This window comes from Miniopterus natalensis, chromosome 7, assembly GCF_054644295.1.
Source record: "Miniopterus natalensis isolate mMinNat1 chromosome 7, mMinNat1.hap1, whole genome shotgun sequence".
NCBI classification, from domain to species: Eukaryota; Metazoa; Chordata; class Mammalia; order Chiroptera; family Miniopteridae; genus Miniopterus; species Miniopterus natalensis.
Window position 1 is genome coordinate 15422627 of NC_142087.1, and position 18620 is coordinate 15441246.

The 18620-nt window shown below is 53.4% G+C and overlaps 1 protein-coding gene across 1 annotated transcript in view; it reads right to left on the reverse strand.

Annotated features, from left to right (window-relative positions):
* Nucleotides 1-18343, reverse strand: part of ANGPT4 (angiopoietin 4) — a 31397-nt gene extending 13054 nt beyond the window's left edge. Inside the window, exons 1-3 of the mRNA XM_016200592.2 lie at nucleotides 17934-18343; nucleotides 4276-4431; nucleotides 2669-2790 (exon numbers count right to left, since the gene is read on the reverse strand). Of these exons, the coding sequence (XP_016056078.2) occupies nucleotides 2669-2790; nucleotides 4276-4431; nucleotides 17934-18242 (587 nt within the window). The 5' untranslated portion in view covers nucleotides 18243-18343. The remainder of the gene's footprint in view (nucleotides 1-2668; nucleotides 2791-4275; nucleotides 4432-17933) is intronic.
* Nucleotides 18344-18620: the final 277 nt, after the last annotated feature.

Consider the following 18620-nt stretch of genomic DNA (forward strand, 5'->3'; position numbering starts at 1 on the left):
CTTTCCCTTGGTCCCCGGGTGACTCCGAAGTACAGACTGGCTCTGAGGCTCACAGAGGTAGTGTCCAGCCAGAGTTGCAAAGCCCAGAGGTCCGTGGCACAGAATGAGGAGTGGAGGAAAGAGAGACTCAGCCCTGGAGTAAGATGGATTTGGGCCCAGTTGAGAAAAGAGGTGGGGTGGGAGGAACATGCCAGCAACCAGTAGCCACGATTAAATCCCAAATCTGTTCGCCCTTGGATCCAGCAGTCGACTCTCGGGAAGTACCGTCCGGGGAGCAAGGGCAAGAATGTCCGCCGGGGGATTTGTCGTCAGAGTGTAAAACGAAATAGCCTAAATGCCCAACAGCCAAGGCTGGTTGGGTCTGTTCTGCTTGGTGTTCCTGGGAATATTCTGGAGCCACGAAGAGGAAGACGGCAGAACCACTTGCACAGAATTGGAAAGATGCCTAGGATTTGGTGAGGAACGACCCTGGCACCCCAATGCCTCTAGTCTAACCCCACAGGTGGGAGAATAAAAAAGAGAGAAAGAAAAAAAGTATTAATGAAAATGCAGAGGGTTGCAGGTGAACTTACAGGAAAAGGCAGGGGGAAACACGGAAGGACACAGTGGTGCCTGCGTTGTAGAAAAGGTGAAAGAAAATCCACTGAGCGCTGCTCCTTCTGCAGGGCAGGTTTGAGTGAGTGGAGGGGAGAAAGCGCCTGGGTGTCGGGAACCAGCTCTCCCTTCCTTTTGTACAGGTCTCTGTTGCCTGATGATCTAAGCACGAGGCATTTTTGTAATGAGTTGGAAAGAAGTGTTTAAAAAGAAAGAGGCTTTTGACTCAGCCTTTCCACGTGGAGCATTTTATCTTACAGATTTGCTCACGAGTGCGCAATGAGACATGGAAAGCCATTCATCGCATCGTTGGCTGCAAGTGCAAAAAACTGGAAACAACCTCAGTACCCATTAATTGGGGATGTGGAAATAAATGCAGGGACAGCCATACAGCAAACAGGCAGTTGGAGAAGAGAACGAGCGAGGCTGTCATGCACGCATAGGACCATTTCCAGAATAACTGGAAACAAACAACCCCCAACACCAAGGTGCAGAAGAGTAGAACGCTACGTTTGGGTTTAAATAGGGCAGAAAGGAACTATTCATTCATATTTATAAGAAACCTAGACTATCAGCTTCTAGAATGTCAGCTCTACTAGGACAGGGATTTTTGTCTATTTGTTCACTTCTCTAACCCCTGGGTCTAGAATAGTACCTGACACATGGTAAGAGCTCAAAAAAAGAAATTCCCCCCTCCCCAAATACTGGTTGAATGATGGAAGGGCACACAAGAACTAGGAACAGCAGCTACCTCTGCTGTGGGTGGGCAGGTGGCTGAGGGAAATGGATAGGAGGGAGAGATTTTCTTATACGTGAGGCTATGCTGACCCATTCTCCAGACTAAAACACTAAGTCCAGCTGAGGCAGAAGGAATTTCCCCTGGATCCCAAATTATGTTGCAGGAAGAGAGGGAATGTGGGCACACTCAGATTCTAGAACTTCAGCCACCTCCATGGGCCAAGAACTTATTGATGACGTCCATCTTCACTCATTTCTAGGTACCTGGTGCCAAGTTGGAGTGATGGAAAGTGTCCCAGTTCTTGCCCCCCCCTTGGAGTGGGAGAATAAGAAAAAGAAGGTGACAAACTATCATTACTGCACCCAGATCGGAGGGAGCTGGGCGATCCTTGTGGCCTTATCTTGACCCATCATGTGAGCAGCAATAACACCTCGCCCTGTCTGCAGGCCTGTGGCTGCCTCTGTGTGTGGGTTCTGCCTCCCCCAGCTCTCTGACTGTGGCTGTTTTTTCTTTATTCAGCTCGAAACTGAGATGAAATCAGCCTTGGGTGTCTGTCTTAGCTATACCCCATGACTCTTTTTTTCTTTGTAATTTAAAGGGTGTTTCTCTCATGTGTATTTGCTTATAAACACAGAGACTCTCCACCAGTGCAGACAAGAAATTGGTAACCGTGGGTGCTTCTGGGAAGGGAAATTGGTGAATGACATCAGATTTTTTTTTTACAAGTAAGTAAATCAAATTAAAATTTACAGGGCAAATTATATGGTATGTAAATTGTAGCTCAATAAAACTTAAAAATTTATAAAATAAATAAATGGAGAAAGGAAGAAAGTAAGAAAAAGGAAGGAAGGAAGGAAGGAAGGAAGGAAGGAAGGAAGGAAGGAAGGAAGGAAGGAAGGAAGGAAGGAAGGAAGGGAGGGAGGAATCAGGGTGTCCTGAACTCCAGGAAAATGCCTGTCCCCTGTCCCCAACCAGGGCTGGATAACCAGGCCCTGTACCTGTCTGGCCCCCAGCTCCAATCTCAGCCCAGCCCCAGTGTCCACCTTCACTCTAAGTTCAGTCTGGTTTCCAACCCTAATTTTTGTTCTTACCACTGCCCTGACCCAGTCCCAGCTCTAGCTCCAGCCCTAGTCCCCAAATGATCCCTTACTACAGTCTTAATCTAGGCCCCTAGCTCTGTCTCCAGCCTCTGTCCCAGGCACTAGCCCAAGTCTAGCTTCCAACCCTGGCCCTGGCTCCAGCTCAGCCCTGGCTCCCATGCTCACTCAGGTCCCAGCCCAGCCCTGGCCTTCAGCTGCGCCCTAGCCCCTCTCCTGGCCCGGTGCCAGAGCCCACCTGTTGTAGCCCTGCAGCCGGTGGAGCTCATGGCGCTGCAGCAGCAGCTGCTTCTCCAGCTTGTTGGTGGACAGTGAGGTCTCCTGCATCTGGATCTCCATTCTTGATGTCTGGTTCAGTACCTGCCTCCGCAAGAGGGGGGTGGGGAGCTATGTAAGCCCTGCAGGAGGCCTGCCCAGCAGCCGCCCACCTGCCCACGGGCTCTACCATTCCAGAAACTTGCTGATCTATTTTCACTCCCCCAATAGTTCCTGTGGTTGTTCACGCACTCACTCGCTCACTCACTCACTCACTCACTCACTCACTCACTCACTCACTCACTCAGAGGCCCTAACTGAGCTTATGATCCGCTTGCTAAATTTGCTCTTCCCATCACTGCACATGGCAGCTCCATTCCTTCTGCTGCTCAGGCCCTGGAGGAGTCACCCTTGACCCCCCCACATCTAACCCATCAGTGAGTACCACCAGCTCCATCTTCCAAATGGCTACCTGACCACTCCCCTCCCCGTCCATGGACCCTACTCTGGCCCTGACCTTCGTCATCTCTGACCCTGTGTCCTGTGCTGTCTTACTCATAGGGCTCCCTGTTCCTGCCCTTCTCCTACAATCCACTCTCTGCTCAGCAGCCTGAGGCAGCCTTTTAAAATGGGGCCCCTCTGCTCAAAATCTTCCTGTGGCTCCCACATCACTATGAAAAAGTCCAGTTCTCGCCATGGCCTGCAAGGGCCTGTGAAGCCATCTGCTCCTGACACCTCTCTGACTCCTTGCTCACCACTTGCCCCCTCACCACTCCAGCCACACTAGCCTTCTTGATGTTCCTGGAGCTTGGCAGCCTGGTTCCGTCTCTGGGCCTTTGCACATGCTGTTCGCCCTGTCTGGACTGCTCTCCCGGTAAGGGCTCCAATTCTACCTTCTCAGTGGCGCCTTCCTGGCCTCACTGTCTAAACCTGCAACTCATCCTCTGGCTACCCCACAACACACTCCCTACCACTCTCATTGATGCTATTGTCTCCTTAGCACTATCACCATCTGAACATATATGTTGTTTATCCTGTTCATGTTCTTGAAACTCCTTAGAAAGGAAGCTCCATGGGGGTAGGGGTGCAGGCCTGCTTTATTTAGTGCTATAAGCTAGAACCAGGCCCCTCCAGCAGTGTCTGACACATAGTAGGGGCTCAACAAGCACGTGCCCATTTGCCAGTCACCTTTTCACCCATTTACTTCCTCACCCCACCCCCTACACAGCTGCCTCCTCTCAGTCATTGGCCCCCGAGGTCTAGTGGATTGTTTATTATCTGTCTCCCCTGGAGCACTGTGAGCCCCTTGAGGGTGGGGAGTGTGCTGCCTGCTTCATCCCAGTGCCCTGCACAGATCCGGGCATTGGAGCCGCAGAGGCCAAGAAGCCAAACCTAGCATCACTCGTAGGACCCATGGCCCGGTGGGAGACAGCTCTGTGACAGGGTCATTGGGAGGGGCCCCAGGGGGACACAGGCCCAGAGGAGGCCCTGACGTCACTCGGGAACAGAGGTCAAGGCAAGATGACCTGGGCTGTGGGCCAGCCTGGCCGGCCACAGGCCCCCCAGTGCTGCCCGCTCACCCGCTGGTACCTGCGCCTCCACGTCAGTCAGCTTGCGGGTGTGGGCGGTGGTCTGGTTCAAGAGGCTGGTGCCCAGCTCCAGCATGGTGGCCATCTGGTTCTGGACCACGTGCTGCCGCGCCTGCGCCAGCTCCGACCTCAAGTTCATCTGGATGTACCTTTCTAGCTGTGGGGAGACCATGGGCTGAGGTCATGGGCGGGGACTGGGGGAAGGCTCCTGTCCCTTCCATGTGTCTCCATGAAGGACACAGAGCGACCAGGAGAGGCCTCCCTGCCGCGCCAGGCCGCCATCACCTCTCGCCTGGACTACTCCAGCAGCTTTCTTCCTCGCCTTCCTGCCCCTGCGCTCGTCCCTCTCTGCCTAGTCCACCCTTCACTCAGCAGCTGGAGGGATCTTGTTAAACTAAGTCAAATCCCATTCTTCCTCTGCTTAAAACCCTCCCAGGGGCCCTATCTTACTCAGAGGACAAGCCAAAGTCTGCTTTGGCTGCAGCTTGCTGTGTGACGACGCAACCTCCCGCCACCACTGATTTTCTCTTACTCCTCGCTTCCTCACTCGCTCCAGAGGCACCGGCTCTGTGACATCCATCTAACACAGCAAGCATGTGCCTGCCTCAGGGCCTTTGCACATGCTGTTCCCGCTGCCTGGAAACCCCTCCCCCCACATCCCATCGCATGGCTCACCCTCTCACGTCATTTTAGGCGTCTTACCCCTTATCAACCCCTAACTTTAGGTTACATATTGATCTGTCTATTGCCTGTTTTACCCTTGGAACGCCAATTCCATGAAGCTAGAACTGGTCCTGTGTACCGCTTTATCTTTATGTCTAGCACAATGCTTAGCGTGTGCTGGGTGCTCAATAAATGTGTGTTCAATGGACTGATAGAAAAGGGGAAGCAGTAAGGGTCAGAGCATAGCCCCTAAAGCCTGTTATCCAGCTGCCTAGGGGAGAGCCAGCAGCAGAGCGTGGGGACACATCTTTCTTAGTATAAGAGTTTGCAGGTCCATCTGCCAAACTGGACTTTTTATTTCCTGGCCCGCTCCATCTGCCAAATAGGGCTGATCCGGCCAGTCTCCAAGGGTTCTCCCAGCTTGGAAGTTCTGGGATCCGACAAGGTATCGTTCATTTCTTTGACAGGGCTGCTTTTTCCCCAGGAGCACGAGAAGCTGGTCTGGCAAGTGACACCAGGATCACGTTGCAAAGATGAACAGCGTGTTCTCAGGGCTCAGTGCCCCTCCTGCCCTCCCTCTCCATTCTGCACGCATGCTGGCCTCTCCCCCCCCCCCCCCCCAGCTTCTTTCCTCACTTTCTCCCTCAGTCTTCCAGGAGGTCCCACAGGGCAGCTTCCAGGGTTCCTGGGACAACTGGTCCCCCCCAGGGAGGTGTGGCAACCTAGGCTGGGGGCCAGGCTCTGGCCGCTTCCTCCTCCATCTCTTCCCCCCTCTTCCACCTCAACTGCCTGCCGCAGTCCCTTCCTCCCCAGAGTGCTTTTGAAGGAGCACATTCCACTGTAGTGCAAGGTCAAGTCCAGAAGGGGGTGCATGTGGGCACACCGGTGTTGATTAAAACAGTGGTTCTCAAAGCATGGTCCTTGGAACAGCATCGCCCGGGAGCTTGTTAGAAATGCACATTTCTAGGTCTCACCCCAGACCTACTGAATCAGAAACTCTGGGGTGGCACCAGCCATCCAGGTGACTCTGATGCTCACTCAAGCATGGGACCCTGAGTGTAGAGGTCACAAAGTGGCTTGACGACCAGGGAGACAAACACTTCTGAGCTTCTCCAGCCTCTGTCCCCTTGACCCCCCCCTTCTTTCCCTGCATTCTCAGCCTTCCACCCACCGTGCCCTGCAACACACAAACATGCTTCAATAGCTCCCATTTAAGAAGTAAAACAAAGCCCTGGCTGGTTGGGCGTTGTCCTGTGCACCGAAAGGTCACTGGTTTGGTTAGATTTCGGACCCCATTGTGGGCTCTCCCTGGAAGGGGTGTGCAGGAGGCAGTATCTCTCTCTCTCTCTCTCTCCCCCTTCCTCTCTCTCTAAAAGTCAATAAAAAGTAAAGAAAAAAATATCCCGGACCCCACATACCCCTTCAACTGTGCCTCCAATTTCTCTGTTCCCCTCAACAATACAAATTTTCGAACAAATTGTCTCCATTTTCTCACCTCCATTCTCACCCTCACCTTAAAAAAAATTAACAACATTATTATGGTGTACTTCACACATGCAAAAAAAAAAAAAAAAAGCATAAAGAATAATATAATAAAGCCTGTGTATTTACCACACTCAAGGAAAAATATAACCCATTCTGTCGAGTCCTGTGCACCGCCGCCCCCCAGCACGCCTCCCTAGCCGGGAGCCCCTTCGCTCTGCCAAAGCAGGGTCAAGGGACACTTCTGGGTTCTCACCTTATTCTGTCTCAGCAGCAGTTAGCCCAGGTGACCACCCCCTGTTTTGGAAGCACTTTCCCCCAGTTTTCCTTCTGTCTCCCCCATCACCTCCTCTCTGACTCCTTGACGAGGCTCCTACATGTTGGGGTGGCCCATAGCCCAGTCCTGGGCCCTGGTCTCTCTGAATGTTCCCTCCATAGCTCAAAGGTCCTTAATGGCAGGAGGGGGGCACAGGGTCTGCGAAGAGAACTCAGGGGGTCCATGAACATGGGTGAGAAAAGTTACATCTTTTGTTCACTAACCTGTAATTAAGACCTGGCATTTCCTTAAGTTATGAGCAAAGGCCGTAGACCACAGCACTACTAACTGATCCTGAGGCTTCATTCCTACTAGAAATCACACATAATTTCATATCACAACACACGTGTTACCGTATCTTAAAATACTGTTTTGCTCATCATGACTCTGGAATATGGGCATTCTCAAACCCACCACTGGATAATGCTGTAGCTAGAGCACAGATTTAATTTTAATATTTTGATTGCAATTGCACCATCACTGGGAACACCATCACTGGTGTTCTTATGCTTTTAGTTTTTGCATTTAAAAGTATTATTCTGAAAAGGGATCTATAAGCTTCACCCAGGATCAGATGCCAAAGTATCCAAATGCATCAGGGCCCTGCAGCAGGTGCTCTGTCGGTCCTAGGACTCCCCCCCCCCCCCCGTCTCCATGCTGTGGGTGCCCTGTCTCCCATGCAGACTTCTCCCTTGAATGTCCCACCCACTTGTCGGGTTTCCAACAGGCATCTCAAGCAAAAGCACCCAACGTGGAACCCTTGATTGCTCAGCTCCCATGGCCCATCCCTGCATCCCTACACCATTCTCTCTTCATCTTTCCCCTCTCAGCAAACAGCTCCACCCAGTTCGTAAGCCCCAAACCCAGACCTCATCCTGGACTCTTCTCTTTCTCACCTGCCACACTCAACCCACTAATAAATTCTGGCCACTATGATCCCAATGAGAGTTTTGAACTGGTTCACTTCCCTCTGCCCCAGGGCAGGCTGCCTTCATCAACACCAGTCAGACCCCCATGCCTTCCCCACTACATCTCTGCCAGCTCCCTGGGATTCTAACGTATGGCTGGCCAGGGTGCACCAGGGTGGGTGGGGGTAGTAGAGCTTCACTGAGGCTGCTCTTGGACTTTCCCATGAGTCGTGAACACCCTGGGACCTGGTTTAAAATGCAGACTCCTAGGCCCTGAGCTTCTGCTCCACGCTGTCAAATAGCAAGTTCATTCCTGTCACGAGACCTTCTCAGGCATCTCTCCAAACCTCTCACTTGCAGATGGACAAACAGGCCCAGAAGGCTTGTCCAAGGTCACCGCTTGGTGGGCTAGGTTCCTTGCTCAGGGGCTTCCTCAGGTCTACAGAGTTGGCTGGGACCTCAGGGTAGCTTGGAGTCATCTTGAGTGACAGGAGCTCCCTCAGCACCCTCATTGGCGTCTCACTGGTCCTTTGGCTGCAAGTGGCTGGGTGGGGCAAAGGCCATGCGCAGCTGGGGCCCATCACCCAATTTGCCACACCCGCCCACCAGTACGAACTCTGGGATGGGTAATCTAGGCCAGATGGGCCCAGTATGGTCAATATGGCCAAGGTGGGGCTCTGGTGATTAATGTCAGCCTGTGTGGTGGGGGTGGGGTCTGTACCAGGGCTCAGGAGCCAGCTGAAACGCTGGGGGAAGGGCCCCAATGGAGGCGCCCACAGGGGATGGGATCTGGCATAGCACTGCCCCCCAATATTGGCCCTGCTCCTTCTGTCATCCTCATGCTGGCAAATTTTTAGGGCTGAGATGGGGAATGGGGGCCCAGACTCCCAGCAGCCCTCCATCTGCAAATAGGCTGATCTTTGGCCCTTGGGCTACCCCCCTTTCCCCTTGGCCCTGGGTTTGATTTCTGGCTCTACTGTGGGCCTCCTATAACTGAGGGCTATATTTCTCTGAGCTCACTTTACCAATCTGTGACACGGGGACTGTAAACCCTGCTCCTTGTTGAGGAAAGGACATTTGAAATGGGCCTTGGAAGAAAGGAAGGAGTTTTGACAGGCAGGGGCTGAGGGAAGAAGAAAGGCATCTCAGAAAGACAACAGATGAGCGTGTGGGTGAGCAGTCTTGGCAGCCAAGGAGATCTTCTCCAGACTTCTTCACTCCTGCATTATTTAAATGAAAAAAACTTCAACTGGTGAACAGATAAACAACTTTGGTCGAATCATCCTGTGGACTCTACTCAGCAGTACAAAGGATCTCCTGCAGTAGCCTGAATGACTCCCCGGTGTATCATGCTGAGTAAAGAAAGCCAGACTCGCCCTAGCCGGCTTGCTCAGTGGTTAGAGCGTCGGCTGGTGGACGGAAGGTCCTTGGGTTCACTTCTGACCAAGGGCCCGTACCTCGGTTACAGGCTCGATCCCCGGCCTCGGCTCGGGCGTGTGCGGAAGGCAACCAATCGATGTGTCGCTCTCACATCGATGTTTCTCTCTTTCTGAAAAGCAAAGGAAAAAATATACTTCGGTGAGGATTAAAAAAAAAAAAGAAAAGCCAGACTCAAAAGGCTACATGCTGCTTGATTTATTTATATGACTTTCTGGAAAAGTCAGAATCTGTGGTTGCCAGGGGCTCGGGCCTGGGGGCAAGGACTGACTACAAAGAAACACAAGAACTTTTTGGCGTTCGGCCATGTCTATATCATGACTGTGGTGTTAGTTACATGACTGTACACATTTGTCAAAACTCATAGAACTATATTTAAAAGGGTGATTTCATTGTATGTGGAATAAAATACAATAAAAAAACAAACCCACCAACACAAGGTTCTTTCAAACATACCATATATATCATAATAATAAATATGTTTCCTCAAAGTATGCCCCCACCCTGAGTTTAATTCATATATTCCACCAGCAGTTATTTCTTGAGCACCTACTACATGCTAGGCACTTCCCTAGGCACTTTCCTAGGCACTAGGGAATCAGGAATCAGCAAAATTGGCAAGTTACCTGATTCCAGTGCACTTCCACTAAATCCATTAGTTAATTCCAATAGTGACGAGTGCTATGAAGAAAATAAGAGGGGGTGATGATTGGGGTCGAGAGCAAGCTTAGCCAGAGTGGCAGAGAAACCCTCACGGGAAGGGGCTGTCTGAGCTGAGAGGATGAGCGGGGACCAGCTGTGGGAGTCGGGAGGATGGGAACTCCAGACGGAGGGAAAGACTGTGCGAAGGCCTGAGGTGGGAGGGTGTCTGGTGTATTTGAGCGTGACTCGGACCTCACCCCCCTTGCCATGTGGCCTTCAGTAAGTCATGGCGCCTCTTGGTGCCTCAGTTTCCCTATCTGTTAATGGGCAAACAATCTTGCTTCATAGGCTTGCTGTGAAAACTAAATGCAATAATTCTCTCAAGGCACTTAGGATGAGTGTAGCACACATTAGGTACACACCGGTCATCTTTATCACAGGCTCGCTCTGAGAGGCAGGGGTTCTCTTCAGTCCCACTTTCTAGAGAACCAAATGAGGCAGGTGGCTGCCCCAGGACCCCACAGCTCGTCAGTAGTGCCACTGGGACATGGCCCCTTGATCTCAGCTCAGCCTGCCTCAGATCCCACAGAGGGTCCCCGGGGTCCAGTCCAGGCATTTCAGAGCGGGCTCTGTGGTTAAACAAATGCTCAGAGGCCAGAGGTGCAGGCTCAGGGGACAGACCTAGGGCCTGTTTTCTCACATTTCCTGCCCAAGGAGAGAAGAGGGAGAGGGTCTGTGTACATCCAGCCCACCGAGCTCTGGGGCCTGGAAGAAAAGAGCCAGAAACACATGCCCTGCCCCCATGGGATGCCTAGGGGCCGGGTCAGGCCGCTTAAACAAATAAACCTGTTTCTCTGGGGAAGCTGGGCCAAGGGCCTCTGTGGCCGCTGCTCCCAGGCCATCCCTAGGCTGAGTGCATCTGTGCCGGCCTTTCTAAGCTCCCTTCTTGGAAAAATAGCCTTATTCCTCCAAGAAACAGATGCTGTTTTCTCCACCCCATCCCCCAGCCCCAAACAGAAAGCAGCCAGGAGTAAGGTTAGGAAATCAAACCCCAAGAGATTTGGTTCGGCAACCGAGATTCATTTCATGTTTGGATAACCCAGGGCTGAAAATGCCAAGAATTTACGGGCAGCCTGGGGAGGCCAGGGTAGCTGGGAGTCCAGGCCAGAGAGGGAGGGTCTCGGGCTGCGCCAGGACCCCACGCTGCATTCCCTCTGGATTTGCTTTTGACCCAGGTCCAGTCAGGCAAGGCCTGGTGACCGCCAGGCAGAGGGGCTGAGTTATTCTGAGGTTTGACGTCAGGAGCAGAGGCTGGGGCAGTGCCAGGTCGAAGGCTCCTGCCCAGCCCCCAAGCCCTCCCCCTTGGCTGTGGGTGCAGAAGCGGATGAGAAAGGAGCATAGCTACGCATCCTGGCGTCCTCTAGTGTGGACAGGGCATGTGGACACCCAGGGAGACAGGGGTGGGGAACAGATTGCCTAATGGTTAGAGCAGGACCTGAGAGGATGACAGGGAGACACTTAAGGAGACGCCAGCCAGACAAGAGACATAGTTAGAGAGTGACTGAGACACACACAGAAACCGTGGGGCATGTGAGAGCCCCAGGAGAGACCCACAAGAGGCAGAGAGACAGAGATGAAAAGAGAGGCAGAGTTGGACAGTGACATAGGCACAAAGGGCCAGCCGTTATCGATATAGGCGGGAAAGTGGAGGAACCCATAGTTTTGGGTTCAGAGTCTGCCCTGCCCGGGAGGCCCCAGAGACTCAGAGGAAGGAGGCTGCCCTCTGGTGCTGAGGGTGGGCCAGGAGCCTGGGGCCTGTGTCTGGCCCTAGTTTTCCTCCCTCTCCTCATCTGCAGAATGAGCCCCTTGTGGGGGACATGGGAGAGGGCAGAGCGTGGCACTTCCTGGCTGGGAGAGCTGGGTAGCTGGGGGAAATGACAGGCGTACAAGTGTGCCCTTACTGGGAGCACGTTGTGGACAGATGCTTTCCCAGCTCTGCTCGGTGCAGATGAAGCACTGAGTGAAGTCCTGCACTGGGTCACAGAGCTAGTCTCTGGTGACCCCAGGAGGCCATGTGACTAACCACTGTACCACATGGCTCGGCTAGGGAAGCCTGCTCTCCAGCCACCTCTGTCCCCCCACCCCCTCAACATTCCTGGCTGCTGCCAGGAGCTGATGTGCAGCCCACCTATAGTCCGGACGTGAGTCATTTGGGCAGAGGCTTTCCAAAGAAGGAAGGAGGAGAGGAGAGAGGTGGAAGGAAGGCGAGAACAGTAGAAGGAAGGGAAGGGAGAGGGGTTCAGGGGGGTAGAGCGAGAAATGGGGAGAGGGAGCAAGGGCAGGGCACCCCCACTCTATGCGCAGCTGAGCACAGGGCAGAAGGACACCAACCCACTGCATGCTGGGAGGAGAGTAGGAAACTGGGGATTTGGGAATGCTGAGGCAGAAGGGAACACCCACTGTCTCTTAGATCTTGCCCTTCCCACCTCCTTGGCACCCTCCATTCAGGAGAAGAACCTGGAGTATGGAGTGAGAATCATGGTTGGTTTTCACTGCCGTGTGACCCTGAGAAGTCCCTTCCCTTCCTTGGCCTCAGTTTCCTTACCTGTACAGGGGAGGAGTTGGGGGCAAGGGCTGGGCAGATGTTGGCCATTGGGAGCTGGCAACGGCACCCCTGCACCCACCCAGATGAACAGAATCTTGCTGGGTGCTGGGCCTGGGGAGGCAGGTTATTGCCAGTCACCCCTGGTCATCTTGATGGTCCTGGTGATGATGATGATGCTACTAGATAAGGCTCTTTTGAAACTCATTGTTTCCCTCTTCTGGGCTGTTACAGAAGAAGCCAAAATGTGACATTGGAGTTTCAAAGACCGGACAAAGAGAATGCATAAGAGGCGTGCAAGAGGGAGGTCATGGCCACGGCCACAGGAGGCAGCAAGCGTTCCTGACCGGGCCAGGGAGAGGAGGGCGAAGGGCGATGCCTGTTCAGATGTGCCTATCCCCGAGACAGGGGTCGTACGTCAAAACTGCGCGGGGGAGGGCCTATAAGACTCATGTTTCTATTTCCAGGGAGAGCACTTAATGGAAACAGTCAACATTTATTGAGAGTTTACTACATGCCTGGCACCGGGCCAAGGACTTCGTGTGCGTCATCTTGTTAAATTCTCAGAGAGGTAGGTGGTGGTGTCACTCCATTTTGTAGGAGAGGAAACCGAGGCTCAGAGAGGTGAAACAACTTGCCCCAGGTCACACAGGGAGGAAGAGGCAGATTGGGTCTCAAATCCCAACAGTTGGGCTCCAGAGTTGGGGCTCTCACCTTCTGGCTCTGCTGCTACCCACAGAAGTGACAGGACCCAGGGGAAAGTGACTGCCAGCTGTGTTTAGGCCTATGGGTCTGATCTTGTGGTAGGCTCCACAGGCACAGTGACTTGGCAGTGACCTAAACACAAAGGGGCATAAGGGAAGCACTCAACCCAAGGGGCCCCTTACCTAGGAGATGACACGGCAAACACTTGCATGAACCCCATAAAGACCAAGCATGATCGGGGACCCCTCGAGAACACCAGCATGGACAAGTGACATTCCCAACCCTGAGGTTATCTGCCACCCTTGGACTGACTTGACCAAGACTGAGCCTCCCCACCCAGTGGTGCAGAGGTCAAATAAGAGACTGCGCTGAATTAAGCGAAAGCCTGTCAACCTACTGCATTTTGCCCAGGTGGGTTACTGATGCCTTCGCGAAGCAGAGACTGGAGCCCTGCAGCGGGCTGCGAGTGGTGCGTGAGTGATCTCACCGGTCTTCCCAGCCACCCCCTGACACACTGCTGTTTTTCCCATTTTGCGGATGGGGAAACAGACTTGCTCATCCAGAGCCATGTGGCAAGTAAGTGCCAGGGTCAGGATGGGAACTCAGGTCTGCCTGACTCCCACATCAGTGACCTTTGCCCCACGGCGCTCTATGGGGACCCCTGCCCAGGATTATCAGGCTAGGTGGATGGACGCCTGGAGAGAACATTCCAGTGCAAGCTGAAGGGATGAGCTGGGTGACCTGACCTGAGAGCCTTTGGTTTAAATCCATCCTTTGGTTTGGCCAGTGTTGCCCAAGCACCAGGTGCTCAGGGGCATCAAAGAGGATAAGAGGGTGAAACTTGGGGTAGAGAAGCCAGGTGGGAGTTGGTGAGGCTTGAGCCAGGGCAGCAGCCAGGGCAGCGGCCAGGGAGACGAGAGAAGCTGAGGTGGCAGGATGGATAGGACCTGCTGCCTGGGAGGGCGGGAAGGGGAGGTAAAGGACACCCCAGGGTGCAGAGGCCTGCTGTCTGGGTGGTAATACCTTAACAGAGAGAGGTAGGCAGGGGAGGAGAGAGCTGGCTGTCAGACAGGTTCGGGGTTGAGACACTATGGGCTCTCAGACAGGAGATGTCTGGGGCAGGGAAAATCAGGGTTATGAACCTGGGGCACAGGAACCCATCAGATGCCCACTTGGTGTAATCGCGGAGCAGGTTGGAGACAGTGCTGCAAGAGTGGTGGGGGCAGCCCTGAGGGCAGTGCCACTGAGTGTGAGAGGAAACCAAGAGTTGAGATTAAGTCCTGGGAAACACCAACATTTTAGGATCGGGGGAGAAGCTGGAGCAATCTGAGAGACTGGAGGAACATCCGTGCATTCAGGAGACATTTATTGAGCGCCTATGTGCTAGGCACTATTCCAGGCCCTGGGGAAGCCAGCAGTGAACAAAACAGGCATGGTCCCTACCCTCTTGCAGCTCACAGACCAAAAGAAATGCTTTTAAGAACAGGTGGCAATAAGTGCTAAGAGAGAAAATCAAAGCCATGTGAAGGGATAGACGGCAGGTGGCTATTTTAAATAGGGTGGATGAAGAGCACCTTTCTGAGGAGGTGACATTTAAGCAAAGACCAAAGGGAGGTTAGGGTTGAGACCTGGGGGTGTCTGGGGAAGGGGTGTTCCAGGAGGTAAGGAGTTTTGCTCTAATCCTGGAGAGATGGGAACCCTGGGAAGGATCCAAGCAGAGGAGGGAAGGATCTGACTGAGGTTTGAACAGGACCCCTCTGCCTGCTGAGAGCAGAAAGGACTGTGGGGGCCAGGGTGGAAACGGAGCCCAGGATGGTGGCTGGCCAGGGTGGGGCCATGGAGGTAGGGAAAGTGGTGGGAACAGCATATCTTGTATATTTGCATTTGCTGATAGAGACAGTTTCTGGAAGGATGGTGTTGGGCGGCAGTGCTAAATTTGTCAAGAGGTCAAGTATGGTGAAGACTGAGCCGTGGCCATTGGACACGGGCAGTGGGATGTGGGATGTGGAAGGCGACCCTGGGGGAAGGAGGAAGTGGGAAGTGAGGAAGCAGAGGTAGGGCATGTGGACTCCTGAGAGCCAGGCCAGAAGTCAGAGCGGCTGTGGGGTGAAGAGGCTTGTTTCCTCTCTTCCTCCTCTGCTTTCTCTTCCTTTTGAAACGTGGAAGATGCTTGGATATGATTAAACATGAAGGGGAAGGACCAGCAGAGGAAGAAGTGGACGGAGACACAGGAGGGACGGTTGGTTTGAGGAGGTCGAGGGGCTGCAGAGGATGGGACTCCAGCCTAGGCTGGAAAGCGGCCTTGGCCCCTGGAGGACCCCCTTCTCTCTGAGCCAGAGAAAGGCTCTGGGGACTGGGGGGTGCACAGGTGAATCTGCAGGTGTGGGGCAGGCTGCTGAGGGGCATCCCTCTCCTAGGCCCTATTTCTTGTTATAGTAGGAAGTCCATGGTCTGGTGAGAGGATGGGGTGGGGTTCGGCATGAAGGCCTAAGGAGTCTGGGGTTTGGAATAACCCTTATGGGACTGGAAATAGGTGCCTGAAGAGATACGCACAAATTTCAGGGTGGCATTGAGACCCCCCCCCTGGGTTGACTCCAGAGTGTGAGGAGGCCAAGAGCTCCCTGGAGGGGGGCCTGAGGGTGGGATGGTGAAGGCTCGAAGTGTTGCAGGGCAGGTGGTAGGAAGGCGGGTGGGCAGAGGGCAATGGGAAGATGGTGAGTGAGGAGACAGCTGGTCTGGGCAGGAAGGAAACAGGAGGTTAAGAGTGTGTGCGCATGAATGTGTATGTGAATGTGTGCATGAAGCAGGCTGGTTAGATCGGTGTAGTGCAGCCTCTCCACCTTGAAGATGGGTCAACCCGGGGTGTATACAAGGCAATCCTTTGGAAAACAGGAGGAAACTACTAGAACCTCAATTTACATGATTTCATATGTCATCTTTTTAAAAAAGATATTTTAGTTGATTTTTAGAGAGAGAGGAAGGGAGAGGGAGAGAGAAAGAAACATCGATGTGAGAGATGGACATCGATTGGCTGCCTCCTGCATGCTCCCACCAGGGAGGTTCCCCGACGGGGAGTTAAACCAGCAACCTTTCAGTGCACAGGACAACGCCCAACCAACTGGGCCACACTGGCCAGGGCCATATGTCATCTTTTTTTTTAATATGTCTTTATTGATTTCAGAGAGAAGAAGGGAGAGGGAGAGAGAGAGAGATAGAAACATCAACAAGAAAGTCATTGACTGGCTGCCTCCTGCACACCTCTGTTGGGGATCGAGCCCACAACCTAGGCATGTGCCCTGACTGGGAATCCAACCATGATCTCCTGGATCCTAGGTCAATGCTCAACCACTGAGCCATGCCAGCCAGGCCCATATGTCATCTTTTTAATGTTCATTTTCATTTGTGTCATACTCTGTACATATTGTCTTAAAATGGATATACATGTGCATAAATATTAAAAAAATATGCACATATTAGGGAGCAAACATTGCTGATTGGGCACATGATTTGAACAATTTGGAAACCATGGGGCAACAAAGGACCACTCCTTGGAGAGGCTCCTTGGGGAACACTCTCATCTCCTTTGCTCTCCCCTTAGTCTATAAGCAGCTGTCTGCTGTTTAACACATTCAAAAGCTCCAAGAATCAGTTCAGTCCTCTCCTGCCATCCATCAGACTGTCTCCTGTGCCTGGGGCCTGGGTTCTGTTCTCTCCCTTGGTAGCTCCTACTTAGGGGCAGGCCAGGCCCATCTTGGATGCCAAAGAATGCCTTTCCTGCCCCCACACCTACCCAGGGGCCAGGCCTGCCTCGATCACCTCTGTACCTCAGTGTCTCACCTAGGACCTGGCCCTCAGTAGGTGCTCAGAATGTTTGCTGAAAGAATGAAGACAGGAGATCCTAGAGTGGCCCTGGCCTTGGGCTTCAATGGCAGTGATGTCTTCAACTCCTTGTCTCTGCCACCCCATATCCAACTCATTAGCTTCCCCTTCAGAATATACCAGACTCTGATTGACGACACCAATGACACCAACATCCGCTTCCCAGCCCCATCTAGCTTCAGGCCTTCATCACCTCTTGCCTGGTGGCTGCAGCAGCCTCCTCCTTGGGCTCCAAACCTCCACCCTGTCCCCTATGGTCTGTTTTGTTCAAACCAATTCAGGTGTGTCTCTCCCTGCTCAAAATCCTGCAATGGCTTCCATCAAACTTGGAGCAAGAACAAAAGTCTCTCTAGAGGCCCCCAAGGCCCCACATGGCCGCCCTCCCCTCACCTCTCTGGTCACATCCCTCACCCCTCTGTCTGCCTTCCTCTCTGCCCTGCTCCAGGCACACTGGCCATCCTGCTGTTCCCACCTCACAGCCTGCATTCCCACCTCACAGCCTTTACACTCCCCCCAGATACCTGCATGGGCTGCTCCTTCACTTCACTTGTCCTCAGTGTTCAAATGTCACCTTCTCTTGACTTATCTGACCTCAAATAGCCACCCTGGTCACCTCTTCCCTTTTTCCCTCTTTCCTTTTGCTTCACCATCTGACATAGTAGATTTTTATTGTTCATCTCTTTATGCCTCTGTCCCCACTAGTCCAGAAAGGGACATACTATTTATTTGCTGTTGTATCCCCAGCACCTAAGAAGGGCCTGGCCCAAGGTAGCTCTCAACCAATTTTTATTGGGTGAACGAATGAATGGCAGTTAGGGAGTCAGGTTGCCAGTTCTGACCCTGCCCAATGTTGCTGTGTGGCCTTCGGCTTATTCCTGCCCCTCTCTGGGCCTCATTATCTCAATCTGTACACTTCAGAGACAAGCGTCCCATCAGCCTGGCCCTCTGCGCCTGGGGAGGCTTCTGGGGTGGATGCTCCAGCTGCCAATCGCTGCCCACCACACCCGCTGCGGGCCCAGCCGTACCTTCTGCAGCCGCTGCGTGTTGTTCTCCAGCACCTTCTCCAGGTGTCTCATCTGCTGGGCAGGCCAGGCGCCTAGGTTCAGTACGGTGGCTGACGAGTCCCTCTGGAGGCTGTTGGAGCCCCTGAAGGCCTCAGGCCCTCGAGGGCAGGACTCAGGCTCAGGCAGAATGAAGGTGTAGCTGCACTGGCCATTCTGGACTCGGTGTGTCAGGCGGCGGCCTCCCATCTCCTGCCCCCTCCGATAGGCCGCAGTCATGGTGGCCACAGTGAGGAGGAGGCCACCCAACAGCATGGCTGGCCAGGAGAACATCCAAAGATGTGGTGATGGTGAGGGGTGTCTGGTCAGAGCCCCCAGGGCCCCGCTCCGAGCCCAGGATGTGCCCACTGTGGCCAACAGTGGACAGGTCTGCCGGCAGAGCCGCTGCAGCTGCAAACCCCTGTTTGGCCAAGCTCCACCCAGACAGCTATTTATACTCGGAATGCCACAGGGCTGGCCCCTCCCACGCGCCGGCTCCCTCCCAGGCTCCCTCGCTCCTCATCGGCCCCCTTTCCCTTCCTTCCTCCTCACTTGCCCTCTTGCTACCCCGTCTGTGGACGGCCTGGCTCTGCCTCGGGCCCGGAGCCCCTTGATTATCCAGTGGGGGCCTGGCCTCCCTGTGAGAGCTCAGGAAAGAAGACAACACACAGA